Source organism: Pteropus vampyrus, unplaced genomic scaffold (genome assembly GCF_000151845.1).
Source record: "Pteropus vampyrus isolate Shadow unplaced genomic scaffold, Pvam_2.0 Scaffold1, whole genome shotgun sequence".
In the NCBI taxonomy this organism is placed as follows: domain Eukaryota; kingdom Metazoa; phylum Chordata; class Mammalia; order Chiroptera; family Pteropodidae; genus Pteropus; species Pteropus vampyrus.
The window spans coordinates 19683121-19709696 of NW_011888782.1; the positions used below are offsets into that span (position 1 = coordinate 19683121).

The 26576-nt window shown below is 44.2% G+C and overlaps 1 protein-coding gene and 2 long non-coding RNA genes across 3 annotated transcripts in view; 1 reads left to right on the forward strand and 2 right to left on the reverse strand.

The window, feature by feature from the left end:
• Window positions 1–6777, reverse strand: part of DCLK3 (doublecortin like kinase 3) — a 26526-nt gene extending 19749 nt beyond the window's left edge. Inside the window, exon 1 of the mRNA XM_011363781.2 lies at window positions 4916–6777. Within this exon, the coding sequence (XP_011362083.1) occupies window positions 4916–6727 (1812 nt within the window). The 5' untranslated portion in view covers window positions 6728–6777. The remainder of the gene's footprint in view (window positions 1–4915) is intronic.
• Window positions 6778–16044: 9267 nt separating this feature from the next.
• LOC111744876 overlaps window positions 16045–26576 on the reverse strand; it is a 13416-nt gene continuing 2884 nt past the window's right edge. Inside the window, exon 3 of the long non-coding RNA XR_002782374.1 lies at window positions 16045–16470. This is a non-coding gene — a long non-coding RNA (uncharacterized LOC111744876). The remainder of the gene's footprint in view (window positions 16471–26576) is intronic.
• On the forward strand, window positions 25977–26513 carry LOC111744888. Its single transcript, XR_002782388.1, has 2 exons — window positions 25977–26057; window positions 26203–26513. It is a non-coding gene; the product is annotated as an uncharacterized LOC111744888 (long non-coding RNA).

Here is a 26576-nt window from a genome sequence, read left to right on the forward strand (position 1 = left end):
ATTTTAGAAGATATTCGACAAGGTGAGTAACTATGAATCATGCTGTTAAGTTGCCTTTGCTATTGATAATTTACTACAGACAGTAAATTACCAGACATATTCCCTGTTAGGTGACTATTTCAAAAGGAACTGACAGAAGGAAGAAAACCTCAGTCATTGAGATGACCCAGAATCTAGAATTTTGAAAACTTTAAGAAATTTCTTGAAACCTCTGGCTATATGGACAGCATGTGGATTCACTGACTATATGAGTACTTTTTATTACTATTTTTAGTTTTAGAAACTGCTGAAATGGATACCGAAAGCCACTCTCACAGATATAAACCTAAAGTCATAACTGCAGAATTCACCTTGATACTCTCGAGATAGATTCTATCTCTTATAAACCTATCTTCTTGCTGATTTGATCGATAGTAGCCAATGACCTAAAGGCCTGTATCACTGTCCTTTTTCTTTGACTTCACGTTATTGCTGTAATCCACATTTCTAGATTTTATTAAGTATAACTAACAAGATATGCTTCAAAGTTGTTACCAATTTTTTAATTAAAGTGGTCGGTATATAAATGCATTCATGAATACTTGGACTGTTAGTGAGAGGACATGGACACCTCCGTCTTAGAAGCTAAGGGAAAAGGAGACTGAAATTGGAGCTGGCAGAAGAGAAGCCGTGCTGCTGAGAGAGGATTATGCACTGCAGAACCACCAACTAACAGAGCAAGAGTCACTGAATCCTTCTCATGTGTCAAAGTGGACATGGTAAAAGAACTTAGGGAATTAAAATGAATGCAATAATTGAACAAGTTCATTTAGTAAATCACAACAATTTCCTATTGTCCTCTTAATACTTGTGTTCCTGTGTGTTGTCACCTGTCTAAAAGACTGATTTCTTGTGAGCCATTTGAGGGTCTACGATTAAATTTCTTAAAACGCTTTGTTTTCAAAATGTCTTTAATCTAAGGAAGCAAGTCAGTGAATCTCTTTGCGTTTCCAAGGCCTAAGGTCTAGTTGTCTAATTGCAATTGTCTTTAAAAGAAAGATTGGGCAAGGAGGGCCCATTTGTTTGGCCATTTTTTATCCTTCTAGATTTTCTTTGTCACCCTTGAGACATTGATCACTGCCCTGTCCTAGTCAAAATTCAGCAGTTAAAAATCTAGAAGAGTCTGTTCCTTCCAAGAACCATCAAGAGGCCAGAAAGAGGGTACAACTTTTGTCCCTCATTTATCTGTGACCTATCCCCACCACCATTTCAAAGGTCTCTGCTCCAAGTACTCCTAAGCTTTAGTGCCTGCCCACCCATCTCAGTCCTTTCAGCCCTATTTCCAGACCGGGAACGTGTCCCATCTCTTCCCTTATTCTGGAACAGATTTTTTCAAATGACCTTGCTCCTGTCTGACACCTCTTCAGTCTCTCCTCACCCCCACTCAGCTTTCTTTGCAGGTTGTAATATCTCCTCTGTTGGCCATAACTAACCTGGCCTGTCTACTTCCCATCCTGTGTGGGCTGGTCTGATCCTCTTCACCTCTCCGGCTCCTGTTTGCTTCTTCCCCTCCTCCTGAGGCCCAGGCAACATCACACAACACATCCCAACCCCGCCAAGGGAGCACACGCTGGCAGGAGAAGCAATTAACACTGATATTTCTGCAAGCTGGAAATTCTCATAATTAAAACTTCTTTGGCAAGATCTCATGAGCCAAAATAACCCAAAGGGAAGAAGAGAACTAGCACCTTATCAGAAAATGTGATCCATAGAAATAAATAGACAGTAATATAGGCCTAAAATTTTATTCTGGGGCCCAATTATCAGATACAAATATTCCCTTTGATTAAAACAATGATAATAAGCTTGCTATATTCATTAAGAGCTCTTAGTATATTCAGAAAGTCTCTAAAAGCAATAATTGATGGACAGTAGTCACCATGGTGATATTTACTAATATTAAATCCTAGTCGACCTACCAAGTTTTCAAAATCATTATCATATCAGCAAGTTTAGAGATGGCACCTTTCTAAACCCAGGCAATGATCCCATTGTCAAATCTAGCAAAACCCAGATCTGTCTGAAAAAAGCAAAGAGCACTAACATTAGTGTTTAGATTTCTGACATAACAATACATTGAACTTTACTCACCCAGAAAAAGGACAAACGGTTTACAAATGTGACAGGCCTGTTCGTTTTGATAAATGTAAGCTGACAAAATTATCCATAGGGAGAAAAGATATTAACCTATTCCACAAAAGATGACTCAAATACTCAGTTTTTCGCAGTTTCTGAAGGGCCCATACCACCACCAAAAAAAAAAAAAAGTTTTTATTTGAAAATAAAAAAGTGGGCTTTCTTCAAATTCAGAAAAAGGATCTAAATATCAGCTACTTTTAATACCAATAGACAACTCATGTATATAGACTGAAAAAGTATAGCTACTCTGAAGTTTTGCTTCTCAGAACACACATACACACAAACACACTCACACAACACACAAACACATTCACACAACACACAAACACGCCTCACTGCCCTTAAAGACACCCAAAACACATATTTACTGACATTTAAATCTATGAAGAGCTGTCAGATGACTTCTCTGAGGCAGTCAGCTTGTCCACACTAAATGTTCACCTTGCAATTTTCGACTTCCTAAAGGGAACTTGATGCAGTCTAAACTGGTGATGACTTTCTCCACTTCAAAGCCTGTTGACAAGTAAGTCCCTTAACACAAGGGAGAGTCTCTATTGTCCAAGAGATGAGCCAGCTCGACAGATTGGTTCCAGAACCTTGCTGAGAAAATGCAAGCTCAGATGACTGTCCCCAAAAGAAAACGATCCTATAGGGTAAACGATTTCATCCCGCTTCCTGGTATAACATGGAACTTGTATAACAGTGATAATGCTTTCAGGGGCACAAGCTCAAAGCGCTCAGCTCATGAAACCAGCCCAGGCCTCTAGTCAGAACCTCTCCTGCTGAGACCATTCGAGGAATACTTCAGAGGGTCATTAAACAACACCGCTCTGTGGCTAGTCCAAAGTAGCCATGAGAAACAGCGTACAGCACATCACGCATGGAGATTACTTGGGCTCGGACCCAGAAGACAGAAATAAAAAGCAAGCAAAGGATGGAGACACTCAGGTAATGCAAAAAAATGAAAATTTTCAAAAGGAGAGTTATTTGATGGTAATTCAGTCCACTCAGGCAACCAGTCAAACTTCTGTAATTTTATGAATTTGGGCAAAAACACATTTACTTGACTCAGCAGTCAACGTAGACCTCATTTCACCAGATAATTAGCTTGACTCACTCAATGTTTCATTCTCCTGGTGAGAGCATTTACCGACAAATAAATGCACTGGGATGACGATTCCAGGCTGGGTGGACAGCCATTGAATTTTTTAAAAAACAGGCTAAATCCATGCCCTTACCCCCTAAAAAGTGTGGCTCATCAAGATCACGGTCTCCATTCACTATTGCTTTGCCTGCAGCAATCCAGCTTTGAGTGCTTATTCATGATACCCACTTAATAACAGAGCTGCTGATAATAATGACAGTAGCTGCCACCGATGGAGTGCTCGCTCTCTCCCAGGCAGCATGCTCTGTCCGTATTCATTTATTCATCCAACTAATAATTAATGGATGTCTATCATGTGACAGAACTATTCTAGGTTTCAGGGTACAATCTGAATAGAACAAAGTTTCTGTTGTCATAGAACCAACCTTCTTTCCAGTCAGAGGAGAAAGAAAACGGAATAAATACAGAATTACAAGCTGGTGAGCAGGGCTACGAAGAAGAAGGTGGGATAAAGGTGCCAGAGAGTGACAGTGTACGCTGTCCGAACAAAGACCATCAGGAACACACTTGTAATTCAAGAACACCCTAAGTTCCCTGCCTCATGGCAACAATAGAGAATGCACACCACTGGGATTCGGGTATCTATTGAAAGATTCAGGCTGTGTGAGGTGGTTTGGCGGAGGGTTCAAAAAGGTAGATTCTGCTCTGAATTAAATACTGTCAGGAAGAGAGAGTAATTCTATGACTGGGCATCTGAGTGATTCTCATCTAGTGAGGCAGTCACTCACAGTAGCCAGAAGAGGGGTATTTGGCCATAGTTTGGACAATCTTTTTCTTATCTGCATTTGGACATGATTATAAAAGGGGTCTTGCTTTTATCTTGATTCCTCATGGTCAGATATTGGTGTTCTGTGAAACTGTTTGTGTTCATCAGGAAAACACTACAGCTGAGCCGTGAGTGTCAGGCCAGCTCCCACTGTCAGAGTCTCCTTCACTTTTCCCATACTCAATCCTCACTCAACCTTCCAAGATAGGTACTATTACTATTTCTCTTTAATAGTAATTAAAGAGATTCAGGCCCAGAGAGGTGAAGGACTGATTCTAGAGCAAGCAGCTAAGAAAGCCAAGATTCAAAGTCAGGTTATCTGACTCCAGAGCCTGCCTCTTGTCCACTCCACACACAGGTCCCTGCCATGATGAGCCTTTTGAATTCTCATGGCAAGAAGTTATCTGCAAAAGGGTCAGGGGTGGTTTCAATGGGAGGGTGAACACAAAGCCTACAGGGGAAGCTGTAGGCCAGCTCCGATACCTAGGCCAGCCTTTGTGCAAATGCCCAGTAAATAAGTCCACCTGGTCATTGTTAAGGCAAAAGTATTTTTCTCTCAGGGATGAGGAAACATATTACATTTTATTTAAATTGGAAGGTTTCCTTTTCCATAATTTCGTCAAAACCGATTTATCTCAGCAACTTATGAACTATAACCAAAGTTTTTAATACTGGAATGAGTATGTTACAATAGCGTAAAGGTAGTATTCTAGCGAGTAAGAGTGACGGAGTATGAGGCAATTGGTATTTCTCATATCCCGCATTTTATAAACACCCTCTCCCATAGTGGCAAGGTCAGGGCTTACCAGCAAGTTCTCTGGCTTCAGATCCCGGTGGACAATGCTCTTGTCATGCATATGGACGAGTGCCTTACACAAGTCGGTGAGCATGAGGGCAGCGTCATGCTCTGGGAACTTGACACTTTCTATGATGGCGTCGAAAAGGTCTCCGCCCTGCACGTACTCCATGATCAGGTAGATTTCCGTTTCTGTTTCGTAGACTTCATGCAGTTTCACTATGTTGGGATGAGAGAGGCTCTGGATAATTAAGATCTCACTGTCAACCATGTCCTCCTTTCCTTTGAGTTTGGACTTGTCAATGATCTTCATGGCGTAGGCCTGCCTGGTCTCTCGGTGCCGGCACTCCTTCACCACGGCGAAGTTCCCGTCCCCAATGACCCGGCCTGGCTCATAGTGCTTCTCCACGTTGGCCGAGATGATGCCCGCCGGCCGCCGCTTCCGGCCACCAGGCCTCTCTGACTTGCTTTCTTCCGGCCTTGTTTTGGGCTCCTTTTCTACCCTTCCGAGTTGGTCATCTTTGGAAAGCATCTTTCTCCCTCCTGACGCACATGGCTTTTTCTCCTTTTCTGCCTCCTGCTCTTCCCCTCTGGTCCTGGGAAGCTTCTCGGAGTCAGCCTGGTGCTCCCTGAGAAGCCAGCCGCCATACTTGTTCCTGGTGTCTTTCTTCCCATCCCTCCGGCCCTCCTCTCTGACAGGTTGAGCTTCCACAAGATCTTTCTTAGCCTTGGCTGCTCCTTGCAGATGACCTTCCTGGCCTCCGGGGTCTCTGTCCTCTTTCTTGTCTGTGTTCTTGCTGGGTCTCCTCATCTCCTGAGTAAGGTTCCTGGAACTGCTCCTGTGGCTGTCACCCTTCCCCTGTTCCTCCCCACCCAGAGAGTTGGCCTCGGGGGACCTCCTGCAGCTCCTGGTCCTTACCAGCTTCTCCACGTCATACCGTTGGGACTTGCCTATGTCTAGCTCACTGGTCCCCAGGGACAGCCTCTCCCTCTGCAGGCTCTGCTGGAGCTCTCTCTCTCTCTTGCACTTCTCACACCTGATAATTTCACCTGAGGTCCTCTCGATCTCCACCCCCAGGTGCTTCTCTCCGTTCGCATGCCTCTCTAAGGCAGCTTCCCTGGGAGGCTTGCTCCCGGGTTCAGGTTCCCAATTCCCCCTCGCCCACTTCTTCGGGGCCTTTGCCCTGTCCTCCGGCACCGGCTCCACGGGGGCCTTCCCCTGGTGTCTGACAGCTGCCTTGGACCTGACAGCCTCACTGCCGCTCTTGGTGCTCTCCATCTCCCCACAGTGGTGACTCCCTTTCAGAGCCTTGCAATAAAGCCTGCTTCTCAGCCTTGGAGAAGGAATCCGGCCATGCTGGGTCAATGTCAAGGCCCGGGCTTTACTGGGGTACAGTTCTTCTATGGCCACCTGAATGTTCTTCAGTGTCAGTGGTTCTTTGCCCACGGCTATGAAAGCATCCCCTTCCCTGAAGAAATCAGAGATGCTCCTGATTTCTTTGCCCTTGAGGTTAAACAGTTTTCTCACATGATCGCTCTTCCATCTTGGAAAGCCCAAGGCCTCTGAGACGTCCGCCAAGAGCTGCTCGAAGGTCTGCACTGACCGCCTGTTGAGGAGCAGGGTGATCTTCCGCAGCGGGTGTCCGCCCAGCCTCACCACGGTCACCACCCTGGGCTTCAGCGGGCTGTTCTCAGCATGGGTGGAGTGAGAACCATTCTGAGGGCTGAACACGGGCACCACGGAGCTGCGCGTTCCCGGGGACAGTTTCTCCAGATTCCCTCGGCCAGCAGGCAGCCATGAGCCCTGCAGCTTCCGCTCCATGATTCTCGAGCTTAAATATTTTAGAGAATGGTCACATAGGCCTCGATGTCCTGCAAGAGGAAAATAACAACACAGCGTTAGTCAAAATGGGTTCAAAGAGCTCTCCGGCCTTCACCAAGACTTTACTAAAGAGGACTGATTCTATTATAGTTTATAAGAGGGATCTTTGAGAGTCTGCTTGAAATGGAGACTAAGCTCCAGGCTCCTCTGTGAGAGGCCAAGAGCAAAGAACAGAGTCAGCATGAAGCCTGAGGTTGTCTCTCTAGTTTTTCCAGGGACTCCCAGGTTGGGCCGTGCCTGGGGAGCCCATTCTAGATGAGGCCTGACCCTGAGAACACAACTCCCACTACTTTAAAGTGAGTTGACTTTCAAGAATCTACAGCTGAGATAAAAGGCCCGAGGTTTGCTGCTCAGGGAATACCAACAAGAAGTCAGAACATTCTGGAACTTCGATGGACCCAAATCTTATCCACCACAAGTTTTGTCAGCTCAACTTTTAACCCACTCAAGATGAGGTGATGTGTGAAGAAGTGGTGATCAGAGTTTGAGATGGATCTGGATTTAAAACCTGTCATGGCTACTAACTATATGTGTGAACTTGGGCAAATTACTCACATTTTGGTTCTCTTTCATCTATAAAGTAGGAATGCTAACACCTTCCTCCCAAGGTTTTCATGAAGTATAAATAAAATAATTACTGTTCACTTAAAGCCATGCTTGACACACACAGTAAGGGCACAGTGATTGCCAGTTACCAATACTGTCCTCACGATCTTAATACCTCTTTTGTGGGACCATTTCATTTTGGTAGCGATGTAATCTACTGATAAGGTAAAATTCTGCTGTGCTCAGCTTCACCTGGCGTAACAAGAACTCATGGACCAACATGACATCGTGGGCATTTCTTAAAACTCTGACTGAGATTCTTTTGCACTGGGGGTTGTAAAAAAAAAGCAAGAAAATTAAAGATTTTAGTCTAGGTATAGAAACTCTCTTCTCTAAAAGGTTTCTCCTCTTATTATTTAAAAAAAAAAAAAAGGAAAGAAGCCAAGGTCATGTGATTGTTCAGAACTTTAATAACGAGAATGTGTTCATTCTCATTGTATTTCCAAATAAACTGAATAAATGAGTAAAACGAGACTTTGTATTTCTCGGTCAACTGTACCCAGCCAGAATAAAGTACTTGAGGCAAACGTGTTTCAATTTCAATTTCTGTCCAGGTCAGGAAAAGAAACAGGAAAATGAAAGAATGTGTAGCTCAATTAAACCGTGAGGGTGGGCTGTGAGTTATTAAAGTTACCCCACAGCGTCCATATGTCATATCCTACATGTAGGAATCTGCTGTTTATGCTTCCTTTAAAAAGAAGTTAAAAATAATCTTTTAAGTGCATTTGAATTGTGGCAGAAACCCCAGTGGTGCCAGGATGGGCAATTTGGCGGAGCATATTTACACGGAATGTTTTTTTGTTTTTTAATTATAACATGCAATCTGTTCTGAGATGATTTCCATCTAGACACAGGTGTCAGATTGGATGACAAGTGGTGGCTGGTACTGATCTTCCCACATGCCATAAACTTAGGAGCTTACAAATCACATTTATGGTTTAACTATTTCCGGATAGCTGTTACTTCTTTTCTTCAGAAAAGAAGAGGAAAGAGAGAGGCACAGCAGTGGTACCAGTTGTGTTTTCTCACTGGAAAAATCGAGGACAGGTGCTAAGGAAGGTGATCTTCAAATGCATGTGCATGAAAAGACCAGTGTTTTTCCTCATTTGTTTTCCTTGTGCTGCTTCTCACAGAGTGGGACCCTCGATACATACTTGCAGGCTAAGTAAATGGAAGAGATTTCTTATTCCGAGGAAGGGAGAGGAGAGGGATTTTCAAGAGAGAACCAGGAGGACAAGGGAGTATTCGAGATGTCAGTGAAGCAAAGAACAATACTCGCTAGAACAGGACAAACGCTGTGGGGACTCGCATGTTGAGTGGCAACTGAGGATGACAGAGAGGCAAATCATGATGGAACCAGTCGCCTCAAGGTCTCAAACCATGAAATTGTGGAGTTTGGGTGTGATGACAGATGACTCGGCCCCATGGTACCCAGAGTTGGGGCCAAAAGGGGCACACTCCCTGGGATGGCTGTGCCCAGCCAGTTTCAGTAGACGCAGCCTCGGAGCCAGCCCTTATTCCTGCTGGTTAGGGGAGCAATCTGGAAACACCCCATCCATGAACCCAGGAGAGGCTCCACGAGAGTGCAGACACAAAGAACATGAAGGCAGAACAGCTCAGCCTCCACCACACCACCATCAGGCATGCTCAGTCCACTGCCCAGACGTTCTCAAACTCATTTAAAACCTCGGCAGCCTGAGGCAAGCGTGAGAACTCAGTACCCCTCCTCCCCCATCTTAACTGGGTTCTGTCTGCATCAAACTACAAGGCAGTACTAGGAAAACAATCGAGATGCAAATATTGTTATCCTCTCTTCCACAAGCTCTCCTCCCTCCTTTAAAATTCTCGGTCCAGAGCAAAATTTTCTTCAGCAAAGGTAACAGAATAAAATCAGGAGACGCTGAATGCCTGGTCCTTGGTCAGGGAGAGCAAATATTAGAGAGAGAAAGAACATAACACATCCCTTGGGCCCTGGGCTCAATCTCCAGGAACGATCTCATCTCCCAAAGACTAGAGTACACTGAGTACTTTCAGGCTACTTGTAAGCAGCGTCATCTGGGTACCTACCCTAATCACCCCGACCAGAAAGCCAAAGGCAGCCCACATCTACACATCTCCAACAATCTCAAAATCAAGTAAATGAAATCATATGAAATTGCTGGTAGTTCTACCCATTTTGACCTATGAAAAAAATGGAAATTTCATATGGTTCAACCTAAAACTATGTAAGATAATAACCCCTACTCTATCCCTACATCAACAGTAAATAGTTAACGAAGGGATAGACAATAAAAATGAAACATCTTAATTCCCAGTCCTCGGTCACCAAGCCCGCGGCATCCCAGGAGGTGACATAGAGAAAAGATGCTCTTGTAGCATTGTTTTCCCATTAACTTCCTAAACCAGTCTCGATTTAACAATACTGCTGCTTTTGCCTCACACGCCGCAAATACAAATGCTTATAAGTTTTCTCACCAATGCCAATCTAGCCCCACACATACAATAGGACAAGCATTGCTTTGGCTGAGCCACTCCTCTGCTCAAGAACCTACAATGGCTCCCTATGACCATCCTCGGCTTGATATGTAAGGCCCTCCACAAGCCAGCGGCCCCCACCCATTACCAACCCCACTTCACCTTCCCTCCTCCCACCCATCCAAGCCTTACTCCCTTGTAAGACCTAAAGACCCACATCCATCACCAAACTATCCCTGACCTCACAAGTTCACAGGCATAGCTCCCTCCTCCAAAGACCTAGTCATTTCATTAAACCAACATTTAGTACGAATGCTTGAGACTCAATGCCAGCACATGGCTGTGGAACACCTGGCCTTCTTTTGGCACATATTAGCTCATCGTTACCTCGTCTTCATAGGTGTAAATATTCTTCCTCTTGACTAAAGTTAAACGCTCCAAAAGCAGAGCCCATGGATTATGTAAATCCCCCTACTCCACCCTATTACATACAGTAGGCACTCAAGATTTGGGGAAGCAGTTCCCAGCCCGAACATCAAACGCCTATGTCAAGTCTGAGTCTTCCAGCTCTCGTTGTAAATAATTGAGTGTAACTACTTCCAGCACTGGTAGACGTCACACAACAGACCTCCTCAATAGATTAAATAAGTAAGGTGAAAGAAAGCACGATCACAGGTATCCACTGACTACAAGGATATTTACCAAAGCAGCATTTATAGAGCAACTGACACAGGTAGAGAGCTTTGTGAAAGCTTCATTTTATAGTTGTGCAAAGAACACTAAACAAGGGATCAGATGATCTCATTTAAATCCTGGTTCTACCAGACTCTTATTAGCTGTGTGACCTTGGGAACATACTATAACCTCTCTGTGCCTCAGTTTCCACATGTGCCAAACCTGATATCTCACTCATGCTGAAAGTGCCCAGCACACTGCTTAGCACAGAGCAGGCACTCAAATTGTGTTTGTTTTCTTCTCTAAAAGAAAACAGGCCTTCTAACCTTGGATTTTCCCCAAATCTAAGGGCAAAGAGAATATGACACTAAAGGTTACTCTCCAGGGCAAATTTGTCATTCATATAGCAATTGAAATAGAAAACCAGTGGGGACAGAATAGCAAGAGAAACATTCCAGCAAGCGTAAGCATATAGCTCTTCTGGGGAGACAAACCAACTTCCTGCTCACTGATCCCAGGATTCTCTGACTGGTGTGAGCTAATAAACTCGGTAACTACACAGGCATTTCGCCGTTATTACCTCTAATGGGTTCAGCTCCTATCTGCTGCGACAGTTCAGATAAATTAACATAACCTGATTCCACAATGGTCAGCTCTACTCCTTATTACACTGAAAAGGCTATCGAAATGACTGGAAGGAAGTCACGTTAACCCAGTTTCCTGTCTAATCATTTTTTATTACTTTGTTTGGGCTGCTAATCATTGAGTTTAGGATCAAGAAAAAACAATAAAGAATGTACTGTTAAAATTAATCTTTTAGTTGTCTTTTTTTAATCAGAACAAAGAGAGTGTACCTTTTCCTAAAGTGACTAAACCAGCAGCTACCACTTCCGGTATACTGTGTTCTAGAGAGCAGGGCTTCTCGAATATTAATATGCACACACACACCCTGGGGATCATGCTAAAATGCAATTCCTAATTCAGTCTGTCTAGGTCTAGGGTGGGGCCCGAGGGTCTGCATCTCTAACAAGGTCCCAGGTGATGCCAATGCTGCTGGCCCACGGACCACAGAGAAGCAAAGATATAGAGAGAAGTTCAAGAGCATCCTTCTGGGAGTGCTGGTCAGCTGTAACTAATTTCAAAGTGGGCCATCCATACACCAATCCCTTTGAAAAGTGTGATAACAAACAGCACGTTTATTTTCATATGTGGGTAAGCGATGGTATGATATGGAATCAAAACATGACATCACCAGTGTAATGAAACAAAAAGTCCAGTCATCGTTTCTTTGTCAAAGGGTTTTCTCTAGAGCATAGTGAACAGAAATGGGGTGGGAATGATCTAGAACGCAACTATGGAAAGAAGACCAGCAGTATCGGTAACACCTGGGAGCTCGTTAGAAATGCAGAATCTCAGGCTCCACTCCAGACCTACAGAATCAGATTTTGCATTTTAACAGACCCTCAGGTGGTCTGGTGCAAATGAAAGTTTGAGAGGTCCTGCTAAAGACTATTTCTTGCTTCACCGAACTGGTTACTGGAACCAAAATATTCAGACCATGACAAGAGAGACCATAAAGGTATGTAGACTAATTTACATCCCTTCGATTAGCCCTGGAAATTTGGCAGTGTGACCTAACTACATCCAAACTGGGATCCAGGGACAGCTCTTAGCCCAGGGATGCGTTTATTTTTCCATTGCCTATTTGTACCGGTTGCCAAATGGGCAGGAAAGGGGGTGGTTGAAGGGGTAAGAAGGAGGTGCTTTGTGCACAGGCACTGGCGGACAGCTGGGAGGGGAGAGTAAGCATAGGAGGCAATGACAAAAGAAGGGAGGACATAATATCTGCACCGTCCCCTCATAACCCTCGGAGCACAGGGTTAAGGATGGACGTCAAGGGAGCGTGTTTCAAAAGCCTGTGGGAGGCGCTGGGGCCCAAGCGATGAGGTACATACAACAGAGTAAGCAGCACAAGCCCCAGGACCTTAGGGGGAAGAGGGCAATGTAGGGCTCTGGGGACACACTGACAGCCAGGGGACAGCAAGGGGAGGAGGGAGTGAGGAGGGACATAACAGCCAAAGGAAGAACAGGAGCCACAGTGTACCTGAGCACAGGTGACATCCTGCCCTGAGGACTCCAAGGATGCCAGCTGAGGTCCTGTGTGAGCAGGTAGGGCCACTGGGACTCTGAGCTGGGCATTAATAGTGACACGGCCTCATTTGCTCCCAGGGCTGGCGAGGCCTCCAACATTCCAGGGCCCACACAATAACCGTTTCTCTCCAACAGCTTTTCCTCCATATAAACCCTTCTCCCAACTTCTGATTATTTTGTCACACAAAGTCTTTATGCTCCTCTTTCGTCCTTGGCTCTGTGTCCCACTGTTGAGCCTCTCCAGATGCTGCCCTGTCCCTCATGTTGTCCTTTGCGATATCTGATGCTGTTCCCTGGGGACAGCTTACCTTTCAGTGTCACCCCTGGGTTTAAAGTTTCTGCCAAACATTTCCAGCTCGCCCATAATCTCACCCCTGGGGGGTCACCGCACACTCAGTAAAATTCCAAAGGGGCTTGGCTTGTAAGCCCGCTGCTGTTTCCTATGACCTGGATTTTTAATTCCAACTGTCTATTGCAGCTCTGATTCACAATAACCTCTGTTTGGGCTGAGTTTTGCTTTGCCCAGTTCTGTCCAGGTTGGCCCTTTGGGTGTATTCATTTGAAAGGGGAGCACTAAAGCACACCGACCTGGGACCAGTTTGCGGCTGACTTGATGTCTGCAAGACTTCACCATATTTTCCTCTTTCTGTCTGATTATCGCATCCCAAGGCTTCCATCGGTCCCCTAGTCCCACTGACCTATGTCACAACAGCATTCTGACACCGGGCTAGCTACAGCTTCCCCACGTTCCATCCATCCTTATAGGTGAGGCTGCAGAAACTCTAAAAGGCAACCCCTTCACCTTTTCTTTTCTGGAAAGACTGAGCACACCTAACTCACTTCTACATCTTGGTGTTTTGGTTTGGACGGATCTTAGATTGATATAAAGACCCCTGGCATATTTGGACCATCTGTCAGTGCCTGGCCCTGAAGCCCCTCACCCCATTTATTAGATGCTTATCTAAGGGGCTCTGCCACCTATTACTGTACAGGAAAGAGGAGCAAAGAGCCTGTGGATTCTTTAGAAAGTGTTCTTTAAATGATTTTGACTTCTTGGTAAGACAACTTTCATGTATAACATATAATTAAATAACAAGCAAGCAAAACAATGTAAGAGGAAATGTGTCCAAAAATATATAGCTTTCATTCATATTTAACAGAGATGACACAGGTGAAAAACACTGAGGCTGTTTATGTTAAATAATAATAAGGGAATATCATGAATAATTATATGCCAATAAATAAGACAACTCTCATGGATTCCACGAAAGATACAAATTACCAAAATTCACTCAGGAAGAAATAAATAAACTAAATAGCTCCACTGTGTTTTATCTGAGGTTTGGGTACACCAGACTGAGGAAGAACTTTCCATAAATATTCAAGACTTGGCCATTTACATGATCAATTGGATTTACTGGCAAAAATTGCTTATGTTGAAATATGCACCCTTTGTAAACAAATGTAATGCCACTGATCCAATCTGAAGAGGATGCAAATGAGACTTGTAAGGAGGATCTGTGTGTTAGACAAAAAGGCTGTGTGGGTGAAAATCTCTGCATGGTAGAACTAAAAGGGCCAGTAGCCCACCACCCTCAATTTTCAGATACAACTGTAGACCAGAGAGGGTAAGCAACTAGCCCAAGGCCACACAGTTAGTTAGTAAGAACTGAAACAATCCTTCCACAGATCCTGAATCTTTTTGAACAATGGCTTTGACAGGTGTAGGGGTGTCACTTGAATCATGGAATAAAGCAAAGCTCATGGGATCGTGCAGAGGAAACAGAGCAGGACTCAGACTCATCAACGGGCATCAATACCTAAGCAAAGCAGACTCAGTTTAGCTCTGCCCTGATTGTCAAGCCAGCCAGTATCCCAATTGGGCAAAATAAAGTCACACAGTGTTCCCACAGCTGGCAATAAACAAGTAAGATTTTCCCTGACATCCCCATAGGCAGGATGAACTAAAAAACAAGTCCCTGAAGTGTTTTAAGATTCCGGACAAAGGAGAGTGATATTGGGGTAAGGCAGATTAAGGTGCAAACTTTTTTTCCTTTAGGGAGTTCAAACTAGGTTTGCTTTTCCTCTCATTTAAAAGTAAGGAAGTCATGATATCAAGACACTGACTGCAAAAGGCCACCATAAAGCTCTAGCAGTGACCCCAATACCCACCCTGAATGCCAGAGCTAAGAGGGTCTTCACCGACATGTCGCAGAGTGCCCACTGGTCCTCACTAGCATGGAGCCTGTGTAGCCACCACCAGCCCAGCCTCCCAGGATGGGTGGCAGGACTATAACAAGGTGACGGGCACAAAGTGGCCTGCATGTGATAAGCACCCAGTACATAATGGTTAAATCAGACTGACAGCAGTGGCACTGAGGCAAGCCGGCTGCTCCGCTGAGAAGCCAACCTCAGTGGGCAGAATCTTACCCAGTTCCCTCCAGCAGCCCAACTGCTGGATCTGGGCCTTTTGAGAGCATCATATAAGTGTTGTAACAGACTGCTGCCTTCAGAGCAGAGTAAACCTTGGCAGCTTCTGGCTTCTCCAGGAGTTGTGGTTAAGCTGCAGGATCGCTTGTGATGCTGTTCCTTGGCATTTGCCAAAAAAATGTAACTCGCAGGGATGGAATCTACTAAATAAATGGGCCTTGCGTGGCCAGATTCCAAACACACAGACCTGATGCCAGGCATGCGGCCAGCTGGCAATAAATAGGTGTTGCATGAAAGAACCCAGTAAATCCATAGTAGAATTAACAAAAACAGTCTATCAGTGGGGTTCATAGTCATCGGAATGGCTAGGTGATCAAAACAACTGCATACTCAGGATTTTCATCTGTTTCTGCCCCAAGTCTATCTAAAGCTACTCAGTCATGAACACTCTATAGAGACAGCATAGTCATGGATGCTGAAGGTGAACAGTCAGATCCCCTTACCAGGCAGTGACCCCCTCCTACTTATGAAGTTGGCTATTAAAGGGCCACCACTGCTTACTTCTCCCAGGAATTACCCTTTGCTGACTAGAGCCGTTCCTCCAGGAGGTTACACACCCAATTCACCCTCCAAGGGCAGTCCATAATCAATGGCTGACTGATAGAGACGGGGAAGAGTAGAAAAGACTAGCTCTCAACCCAAGGTAGGACCACCTCCACGATGCAATGCATGCCCCAGAGCTCCCGTGGGCTCAGGCTAAAGCCCGTCTCCAGCTGAGGCCACATGCTGCTCAACTTGCTCCCTTGCCCTTCTCCTGACAGCTCTCCTCCCAAAATTACATGCACAAAAAGCCTACCCTTAGGTTCTGCTTCTACGGAACCTAGACCCACACCGTTGCCCCGAATTATGAAAGGCCACTGATTTTAAAATAAGGATGAGCGCTGAGTGTTTTGTAGTGTTTTTTTTTTTTTTCAAATTCTTAAATAGCAAGCATCCCTTCTCTCATATTTCATTAAAAATACAAGGCAATTAATTACCCAGAGATGCCTGGGGTGTCTATTTCTCTCACACACATTCTTCCTATCTTTGCTCAGGTCTTCGATCACTCTAATATCAGGTCTCCAAAGGCCTCTCCTGAAGATTCTCACCCCCTTCATGTCCCTCCCCCTCACTTGCCAATCCTGCTTCTTTCTTCACAGCAACTAACACTACTGGTGTTACAATACTTACTTGATGCTTCAGCCTCTGTCTCCCCAACCCTCTAGCTCCGCACTGTTTAATACAATGGTCATTAGCTACATGTGGCTATTTTCTATTTAAATTAAGTAAAATTATTGTGCCTACCACTGCGGCCATATAGTAGACACTCAATAAATGTATGTGAGTGAATAAAAGAATCATTTGTGGTGATCATCAGTGATTCCTTAATATCTAATTTAAAACTTTTACACTATTCTCAAGGATAGGAAACGAACTGTATGATCATTTAAGAAAAAAGTTCCTTTAAAAGCTGTGAAATAATATGACTATTACTGGTTGAATTTTTAGTGGATGGTAGTTAATTGTAGGTTAAAACAAAAAAACAGAACACAACGCCAGCCTCCGGATAGAGACAGACACTGCTGAGAATTTTTGACACTTGCTCAAGGCAGCTTGAAAAATGTAGAACTTCCCCTTTATCCCACCCCAGGTGGGTAGATATTTAATACCCTACTCCCTCCTCCCAATAAAAAAAGAATCCATCATGTGTGTGTTATTTTCTTTGTTAACATCCTCACTTAAGACTACTTAAAAGCCCACACATCGTGTTTATGGCATATGAACATGCTGAGGGCAAGATAAAGATATCAGCCTGTCCCCTAACTCGCCCCCTTCCACCTCTACACTAACATTCCTTCCTTTCCGAAGAAAACAACTTAACAAACACACCTACTTTGTACTTGCGATGAAGAAAGTGCAGCAAAACATAAAGAAAACCAGGCAGCCGCTGCTGTCTTTGCTTTGTAATCTGTAGACAAAGCAACTGGGAAAAAGCAAACAACTTACAAAGGTTCCTGAGAACATGGGAACCAACCACAGGGGTCTCTCAACTGGTTCTCCGATTTCTTTTAGTTTATTTTCTGTTTCTCTTAATGTGACTGTGGGCTCCTGTTTCCCTTTCACGCTATAAGATGTCTTTGGAGAAGACCACCATCTTCAGAACCAGTGAAACATCTCCAGTTATGCCATTCTTAAAGTGACCAACTCCTTTGAATTCTAAAATAATATTGATGGCATGAAAGAGAAAGCACTAAAAGGTTCTAATAGTCAGCACGTAGCACACCTGTAACCTTGTCCTCAAGAGTTTTCTCATAATGAGTTTGCTGGGGAGATCTGCAGGCCTTCGGCATCAGTTGACTCCAAGTTCCAAAAAGATAAGGGAGCTTCGAACTAGCATACTTGATTTCTGTTTATTATTTCTTTTTAAGTTAATATGTCCAATAATTTGGGTTTTCTTAACTTGAGACCCTGAGTGGGGCCGTGGTGTCCTTTTATGTGTTTTATGTTAACCAGCCTGACCTGTCAGGCCTGTCTTTAGTGTCACCGAAGAGCTGGCTGGCATCCTGACATTATCTTTTATTATCCAGACTCAAATATAAACGTGTTCTCATTAACAAGTGTCAATCATCTAAGGGAAGACTATGATGTTGGGGCTAGTGATGTCTAGGACCAGGCAGAGACACCTACAAGCAAGTTTTAAATTCATGAGAGATTATGTCTCAAAGAGAAACACACAATGAACCCAAGCTGTTTGCTGTTGTGGCATCTATGACTCTGCACCTGAATTGTGGGGTGGGATCCTATGACTCCTACAGCATGATAACTCCTTTTTACATCTTTTTTCTCTATCCTTTATTCCCTCCCACCTTGAATTCAATTCTAGAGTGTACCTATTGTTTATTCTGAACCACCTGGAAAGGCGATTACAGGACATGGAACTGCATGAAGTAGCTTTATATGTTTTTACTTTGAAATATAATTAAAAAGTGGACATCGATAAGGCCAAATTTTTTAATTATCTGTATTTATATTATATTTGTACTAAGCTGTCCTATATAACAGCAATAACAAGTTGGAAAACACAATTTTAAAATAATAACATATATAGTGTCAACACAAAGAGCATTCCTAGGAATGACTTTAGCAAGAAATGTGTATAGTCAACGTAAGGAAAACTACAAAACTGAGGAGGAAACAGAAGATTCAATACAATGACTGTCCAATTCAAAAAATGAAGTCCTAATAAGTTAAACATATCGGTTCTTTCCCATTGCAACGTGTAGGCTTAATGCAACGTAAGCACCAACGCAGTGTTTGAGAGAAGATAGGAGGGAAATGAGTAATGAGTAATGAAGACAGCAAACTATATTACAGAGGTGCTATTACAACGTCTTGGTACTTACACAAGAAGAGCTGGATTTAAGGAAAAAGAAAACTGTAGTTCAAAAATAGATACTAATGCACATGAGAATTTAATGTATAATAAAAGATCATTACAGACTAATCAGGAAGGTAAAAATAATTTTTATTCGATATTGGAACAATTGGTTAATAATTTGGAAATAAAATAAATTTAGATTTTTATTTCACAAGTATATACCAAAATCGATTCCAGATTAATTAAAAGTCACAGATAGATGTAATTAAATTGTACTTTAATTTGTACTTTAATGTTAATCAAACCACTGAAGAAAGAACGAGTTTTGAAATTAGAAGTATTAAAGGAGATAACAAGTAAAAGGTCCCAAAGAGATCTTACGTATCATACAGGATGGAGATACAAGATGTGCTGACCTATGTATTGGTACCCAAAAGAACAGCACTGATGCTGTGTGTCAGGTAGGTAGGTGCCTCAACTGATAAATGCCAAGAAGCTCAGTGGCTACCATAATAAAAGCTTCTTGCACATGTGAATTCCAGTGTGGACTAAGCAGCCTTCCTCCATGTCAGGTCCTCCGAGGCTGCCACAGCAGCAGGACAGACACGGTGGCAGTGCCCTGGCTCTTACCTGCCTTGCATGAGAAGTGACATACAGCACTTGTACCCACAGTCCAGAGGCCCCAACCAACCCAGAAGGGTCTTGGGTTGGACTCTTCCTAAAAGTCAAGCCAGGGGCAAGGATGTGAGTTTATTTGGGAGGCGATCCAGGAAGCACCGGAAGAGAGTGAAGAAACAAAGCAGCATAGCAGCACAAATGAGCAGATTACTTCCGTGGGCACCCAGGGCTCAGCTCTGCTGGGAACTTCTTGGGAGACTGGGTAGAACATGCCCAAGGGTTGTACTGCAGAGGGTCAGAGAAACTATGATATTTATCCACCTGTTCCCCACCATTAGTGGTTGAAGGCTGCTGCTGGGATTAAGAAACAGCATGTGCAAAGGGCATCATGAAATAGATTGGTGTGTTCAGGTCCTCAAATGAAGAGTTATTTGGAGCATGGAGTGTCTTGGGAAGGGCTTGGTCAGGGAGGCAGAGCTCAGTTTTTGAAGATGTATTAGTCAGGATAGGCTAAGCTCTGCTGCAGTAGCAAATCAACTTCATCATCCTAGTGGCTACCCGGCAGTCTGGTTTTCCCCAGGAATGCGCCAACCATGCTCCTGCACTCAGAGAAAGCCCTCAAACAGGGTTGCAGTGGATTATGAGGAAACCATCAGAACAGGGACTATGGACAAGAAATGATAGCATCTGCTAAAGGCAGTGATATCTGGGAGTACCGACTACCTCTGTCACATATGCAGAGACGCAAGCTCCAGAGGATTCTGGTTGCAACTAATCTGAAACCAACACATCATCTGAACTCAATTGAACAACCAGCTTCATCCAATCTATTTCTGAAAGATACTCTAAAATCAAGGCTATTATTGCTGAGAAATCTGCTCCTCCAACCAGCCCTACGGCCCAAAGATGCTACTTAAAGGGTGCCCTGGACTAGCTCATGGGTGTGGAGATGGCTATTAGGGAAAATGCTCCACTAGTTTGGGGGGATTCCAAGATGAAAAGACATAGTGCCTGTCCTCAAGTAGTATGTGGTCTCTGAGGATGACAGGTAACACTTGATTACAAATTATTTATCCCAAGTTCCACAAAGACACAGCCTGAGGATGCTACACATCTCCCTGGAGATCCTCGGAGGTTCTGCCATGAAGGTGATGCCCATACCAAGACCACGAGACATGAAAAAGTTTGTCATGAGTGAGAACAAGTGGGGTCAAAGCCACTTCTGGCAGCTTGCTCATGCCGCTTCCACCAGCTGGTGCCTTAGGTTAATAATACATACAAACAGGAAACGCCAAGTTACATTTTAAATTATTTAATGATGAAAACTTTAATTAAGACAAGATTTCACTCTAGCGACAACAAGGATTTGTTTCCAGTTCATGACATTTTTGTTTGTCTGTTTGGGTGGCCTCGTGTTCTTTGTCCTCCACCTCCCTAAAGTACAGAGTTTCCACATTCCTCATTACGTAATTACCTAGAGATCATTTAACTTGTACCAAGTCTGCTCTTTCCTCAGAGAATTTTGAGCATCTCCGTCCAAAAAACCCAAGGTGGAAAGTTGATTGTTAGCACTCTCAGAACCTGAAGGCAGATAGCTAATCACATCATATGGTATCAACAGTTTCTAGCTCAGAACCATCCACAATTTTCTCAATTTTTTTCATTTTCTTCAAACATATAGAAGACAAAAAAAAGTGTGTGCTTAATTAGGGAAAATGTTGCCAGAACCCCCCTGCAATGGGTCATAAGCAGCAGGCACGATAGAAAGGCTAACGAAGCCACTCATATCATCCAAATGATCACTAATTAAATGCACTAGATGCTGTAGTTCCTCAGAAATTCGTTCAGGAAAGCTCAAGTTCATCAGAAAAGATGGGATGATGAATATGGCTGAACACAGCTCTGACCTTGAGCTCTTCTGTTCTTTTCGTGGACACATGTGGTCGTCAGCCTGGTCAGTGGCACCATCAACTGCTCCAAACTCATCTCTGACTCCTCTTCCCTCCCCTCACCTCCTACAATTTCCAAGTCCTGTGCATTCCACCTCCAAAGTGCATTTCAAATCTGGCACCTCCTCTCCATTCCCTTAACTACTTACCGCCTAGCACCCACCCTCATCACATCTGACCTAACCCATCTGGCTCAGGCCTTCCTCCCTGGATCTCCTCTACGTACACACCTGGACAAAGTACTGTCTCTAAACCATAAAGTTGGTCATCTCTCCCCCTTCACGAAACACTCTGGTAGTTTTCTATCTGTTTCTCAAATTCTAGGGAATCTTCAGACATATTCTAGGGGGCTCAGATGTTCTCCAAAATTATCTGCTGTTTAACTTTGTGCTTTTGTTTTCGTGATCATCTTTTTTAAGAATATCATTTCATTTGAAAATCAGCAAACATATTCTGAATGACCATGTGATGACCAAGTGCCGCCACATCATTTCACCGTATGTATTCTTACATTGATGATGTAGTTGGCGACAAGAAATATTATTTTAACTGGCACAGGCTAATGAGAAATAACAAACCAGACAATAAAGAGAGAAGAAACTGATGAGATAATTGAGCCATCATACAACTCATGTGATATGGCACTTAGCATAAATTCATAAGAACCTGAACAATCATTTATAGAATCAAAAACAGTGATTAAGTTTTAGCAAAAATAACTTCATCCATCGCCTTAAATTCCTGAAGTTAATCTGAATTTCCTTGATTTGTAGCTGTGTTGATATTACACTTATATATTTGTTTTGGTTTTATAGTCCTACGAGAGCTCTAAATTTAAGATTAGACCTATTGAATGCTACTACATATTTGAATTGCATTATAATAAAAATAATATAAGCCACCAATAGGAAACTATGAGATTATTTTTTCTTTAAAGAAATTCACATATTACTCTCCCTTGAGAACCTCTGGCCTTCCAAGTAACAAGGCATATGTGGGAAAGACAGTGATGTCTCTGAACCTTCCATCCATAACCCCCATCATTTCCCAGGCTCCTCACAATGACTTCTGGCTAATGGGTTGTGGGCACCAGCAGCAATTCATCAGTTCCAGACTGAAGCACAAAACAGCAAGAGAGCAACTCTTCCACCATTTCCCCCTGTGCGGATGACTGCATAGACCACATTCCCCAAATGGTGTGTCTGCAAGATGGGGAAAGTTGTGTCATCTTGGCACCCCACTGACCTGTGAGGGACACACAGTATGAGTGTGATGTAACCTTTGTTGCGTTAAGCTACTAGGATGATGAAGTTGATTTGTTATTGCAGCAGAGCTTAGCCTATCCTGACTAACACATCTTCAGGAACTGTGCTCTGCCTCCCTGACCAAGCCCTTGCCAGGATATTCCATGCTCCAAACAATTCTTCATTAAACACGACAAGCTGTTTCATGACACCCTAACTTTGCACATGCTATTCCTTAATCCTAGAATTCCATTCCCCATACTCTTCTACCCTCCTCCCCCACCCACCACTGTGATCATCTTCAAAACCCGGTTCAGATTTAATTACTACTAGGAAGTTTTCCTTCCTTTTCCAACCCTCTTAGTCCCATCACCATCACCCACAAACTCTACAGAATGTTTATCTCACCACGTAATAATCACATGTTTACGTGACTGTCCCCACACCACCCCCAACCACCCAATGGTAGGTTCAGTGGCTTATTCATCTCTATATCCCAAAGCCAGCATGCAGGAGAAGTAAGGAGCATTTGGACATTTGGCCACAAAGAGCTTTCTTAGGACTGGTCCTAAGGCACTTGAAAGAGATTGGGTTAAACCCATTACCTCCTGTAGGAAACACCTTACTCTACAGCAGCCAATCCCAGCAGTTTCTGCCTTAGGCCAGACCTACCTAGGAGGTCTGAACTCTCCCCATCACCTCCCCAAACACAGTGCTCTTCAGCCCCCACAAAGGCCTCAGACTTTACCTGGGGAGAAGTAGCCTAGGGCCTCGTACTCAAAGTCTGGTCCTCAAACAAGCAACACCTACAGAATTTAGGAGCTAGTGAGATAAGCAGAATCTCAGGCTCTATCCCAGACCTCCTGAATCAGAATCTGTATTTTAGCAAGATCCTCAGATAATTCATATGCCCAATATTTGAGAAGCACTAACCCAAGGCACCCAAACAGAGTTCTTCAGCCTAAAAGGTAACTTTAATAACAATACTTCTTGTTTAAAATAATATCCACTAAGTATTTTACATCACTAAATCCTCAGAACAATTTGATCATGCCCATTTTACCAATGAAAAACTGAGGCTCAGAGTAGATTGAGTACCTTTCCCAGGATCGCACAGCTCCGAAGTACCAGAGCCAGGTTTGAAGGTAGTTCTAATGAACTCAAGAGCTCTAATCCCCATAACCACGCAATATATGGCACCCTGCCATTTGCAAAGCTCTGTAAACATTTAGCCTTTGAGCTAGCCCAAGCAGCTCTGGAGACTTCCCCATCCCTTCATACAGCCACTGAACTGGTGCTTCTCTCTACCCCACTTACTACGTATACCACGATACCTCCACATACAGCACTGTTCCCGAGAGACTGCCAGTTCTCTCTGGGTATAGATTTTACGGGCTTGCTCAATAATTGTTTGATGAGTCACCGGAAATATCCCCCTCTGATCATCAAACAACCCTCTGAGGTCGGCTGGATAATGATTATTAAGTAAAGAAAGGTGAAGACACTGAGGTTCCCAGAGAAGTTCAATGACTTGCCCCAGATCAAAAGGAAGCCTCGGACCTCTGGGGATGGAAGTCAGGGCCCTGACTCCCAGGACAGATATCTTCTTCCCCACTCTTCCTCTCTCCTTGTGTTTCCCTCTTCTGACCTACATTATCAGGCAGTTAACAAAAACATCCTTTCAAAGAGGTCCCTCACATATGCATCTTCAAAAGGGGCTCTGCTTTACCGCCAGATGGGCCAAATTTAGACATTAACAGGAGACCACAAAAGGAAAAAGTGAGGAAACTCTGAAACCAGATACAATGGGCCGCTGGATGCAAGGAAGGGACCTCATCAGGCAAGAGCCTCTGACCACAGCAGCCCATCCAAGCCCCTACACGATGAGCACAGGTCAAGGCAGAAGCCCCCTGGAAGGCCAAGCGGGTGAAGTCCCCCTACAGTCTGTGGTATTGTGGTTCCACTAGCCGAGATAGCCTTTCCTGTCCCTTTATTAGCTTTAGAAAGAAGCTAAGACATTTAACCTGTTTGACATTTCACCAGAGAAAAACAAAAACATCTGCCCGAAATATTCAACTATTTAGAAAAACGTGGTAGGAAAAATTTCCCTTGAACTGGGAAAAGGAGGGATGAGAGAAGCCAAGGAATGAGATCTTGGGACAAGTAAGCAGCTCTCCATCTTGTTTTGCTTTTCTGAGCACCAAGACCAAGCACCACACCATCCCTTCTGTTGGGCCCCATGCACCACCAAATGCACCCCGACGAGGGGGCTGCTGGGCACGGAACCCCTGCTTGCTAATCCTGTGCCTAAGCACAGGGCTCCATCTTCCCAGAAGGAGGCATCTTGTGCAAGTTCATACAAAAGCACTTGACAGACCAGCATAGGTTACCCATTACTGATGATACAGTTTTACTTAGAACCCATCGGAGGAAAAAAGTGTTGAGAGTGAACAGATCCATAGAATCTGATCCCAAGATAAGAATCCCTGTGAAAGTGTTTCATTAGCAAGTATTTCTAGGAAAAAGTGGCAGGGGAGTGAAGAAGAGAGACAAGAAAGAGAAACAAGCTCAACGAAGACTCACGGAAGTCAACTGACAACTCTACGGTGAGTCTCTGCAGACAAAGTACTTGGGAGTGTCCTCATCAAGGGCAAGAGAGCTGGACTGTTTTTACTCCAGCGCCTCTCAGTTGTTGCTTAGGGGCTGCCCCCAGTACAATTTACAGGTACTCCTTGCTCTCAATTCCTACTGACCAATTCCTAGCAGCCTAAGGTCATCCTCCCACGAAGAGGAGAGGCTGGCGGTTGGGAATGAATGCACCCAGCACATCAAAGATGGCAAAAAGCTCTAAAGGGATACAGCGTAGCCCCAAAACCCTTGTGAAGTCCAGTATTTTCTTCCACCAGTTTTGCCTAAATCTGGCTGTGATAATGCTGAGAACATTTCTGTTATTCTCAGGCCTCATGGGATTCTCATGCAGGGACTCCTTCCCTCTTCCACTCCTTTTAGCTCACCATCAAAGACCATGGCTCGAAGACCTTTCAGACCTAAATGGAGTGAGTTAAAGAGCATCTTTCAGAAATCGTTTTCTGCCTCTCTGTTCTTTCTCCAGTGAAGCATTTTACGGCACCACCTAAAGCAATCCAAATATTAAACTGAAATGCTATTCTGAGGTTGGGCTGCCAGGCAAATCCAACATCCCTTTCCTTTTTCACTTCCCCGGGCCCCTGTTTCTTGCTACCTTGCCCCTGAAGGATAAGCACGATGCTTGACTACTGCTCTAGATGCCCCATTGATTGTGACTGTGATTGCTAAGTCAACACTAGTCCAACAGATCACCTCTGCAAGCAGTAACGAAGACCAACTTCACAGCCTCTAACGTTCATCAAAGCACAGGACCACCCAATGCCAAGGTGCTTCATGAAGGACAACAGCAAAGGCAGGACCCAGGTTCAATCTGAGAGCCGTCGCCCTGGACAGCTTTTCATCAAGAAAAGAAAAGGAAACGGAGTCAACAGGGAGGGGGCGAGGTGGACGATGACTCACTTGGGGATGAATAACAACTGAGTTCCCTCCACAACTTCTCCTCACCCCCTACTCCAGCAGGCGGATACTCTGAAAAGGTGTCCCCAGACGCCTCTGCCCAGCACTGGTGCGGTCCCTGCCACACAACACCGCCCCCAGAACCAGACGTGAAAGGCAGTGTAAATATGCTCCTATATTTGAAATTAATTAAGGGAATATTTCACAAACTCGTTTCCTCCCCCCACCCCCTATTAATTCTAAAATGCTTTGGCTCTAGTCTTTTTCCTGGTGGTCTTTAGTTCTTCTGTGTGTTTATTTATCTAGCTGGATGGGAGAGGTCTGTAGATCTGAGTTCAAATCCCAGACCCACCGCTATCAAGCCTGGTGGCCTCAAGAGTTCCGTGCACCTTCGTTTTCACATCTGAGAAATGGGGATGATTCCACCCTCCTCACAGGTTTGTGAAGAGGATGAAATGAGGTCAACTCTCAGTAAAGCACCTGGCAGGTTGAGATGCTCAGTAAATTGTCAGCTCCCTCCCGGGTGCCTTCCCTCTTCTGCAGCCCCACCGCACCTCGAAAGATGCCCACGCGTTTCTCAGGAAGGCCCGGCTGGTTGGCAAGGGAGAGGAAACCAGCTCCGGACAAGCGTTATCCCCAAGCAAGCGAGTTTCAGCTGGTGTAGACGCGCGCGCGCGCAC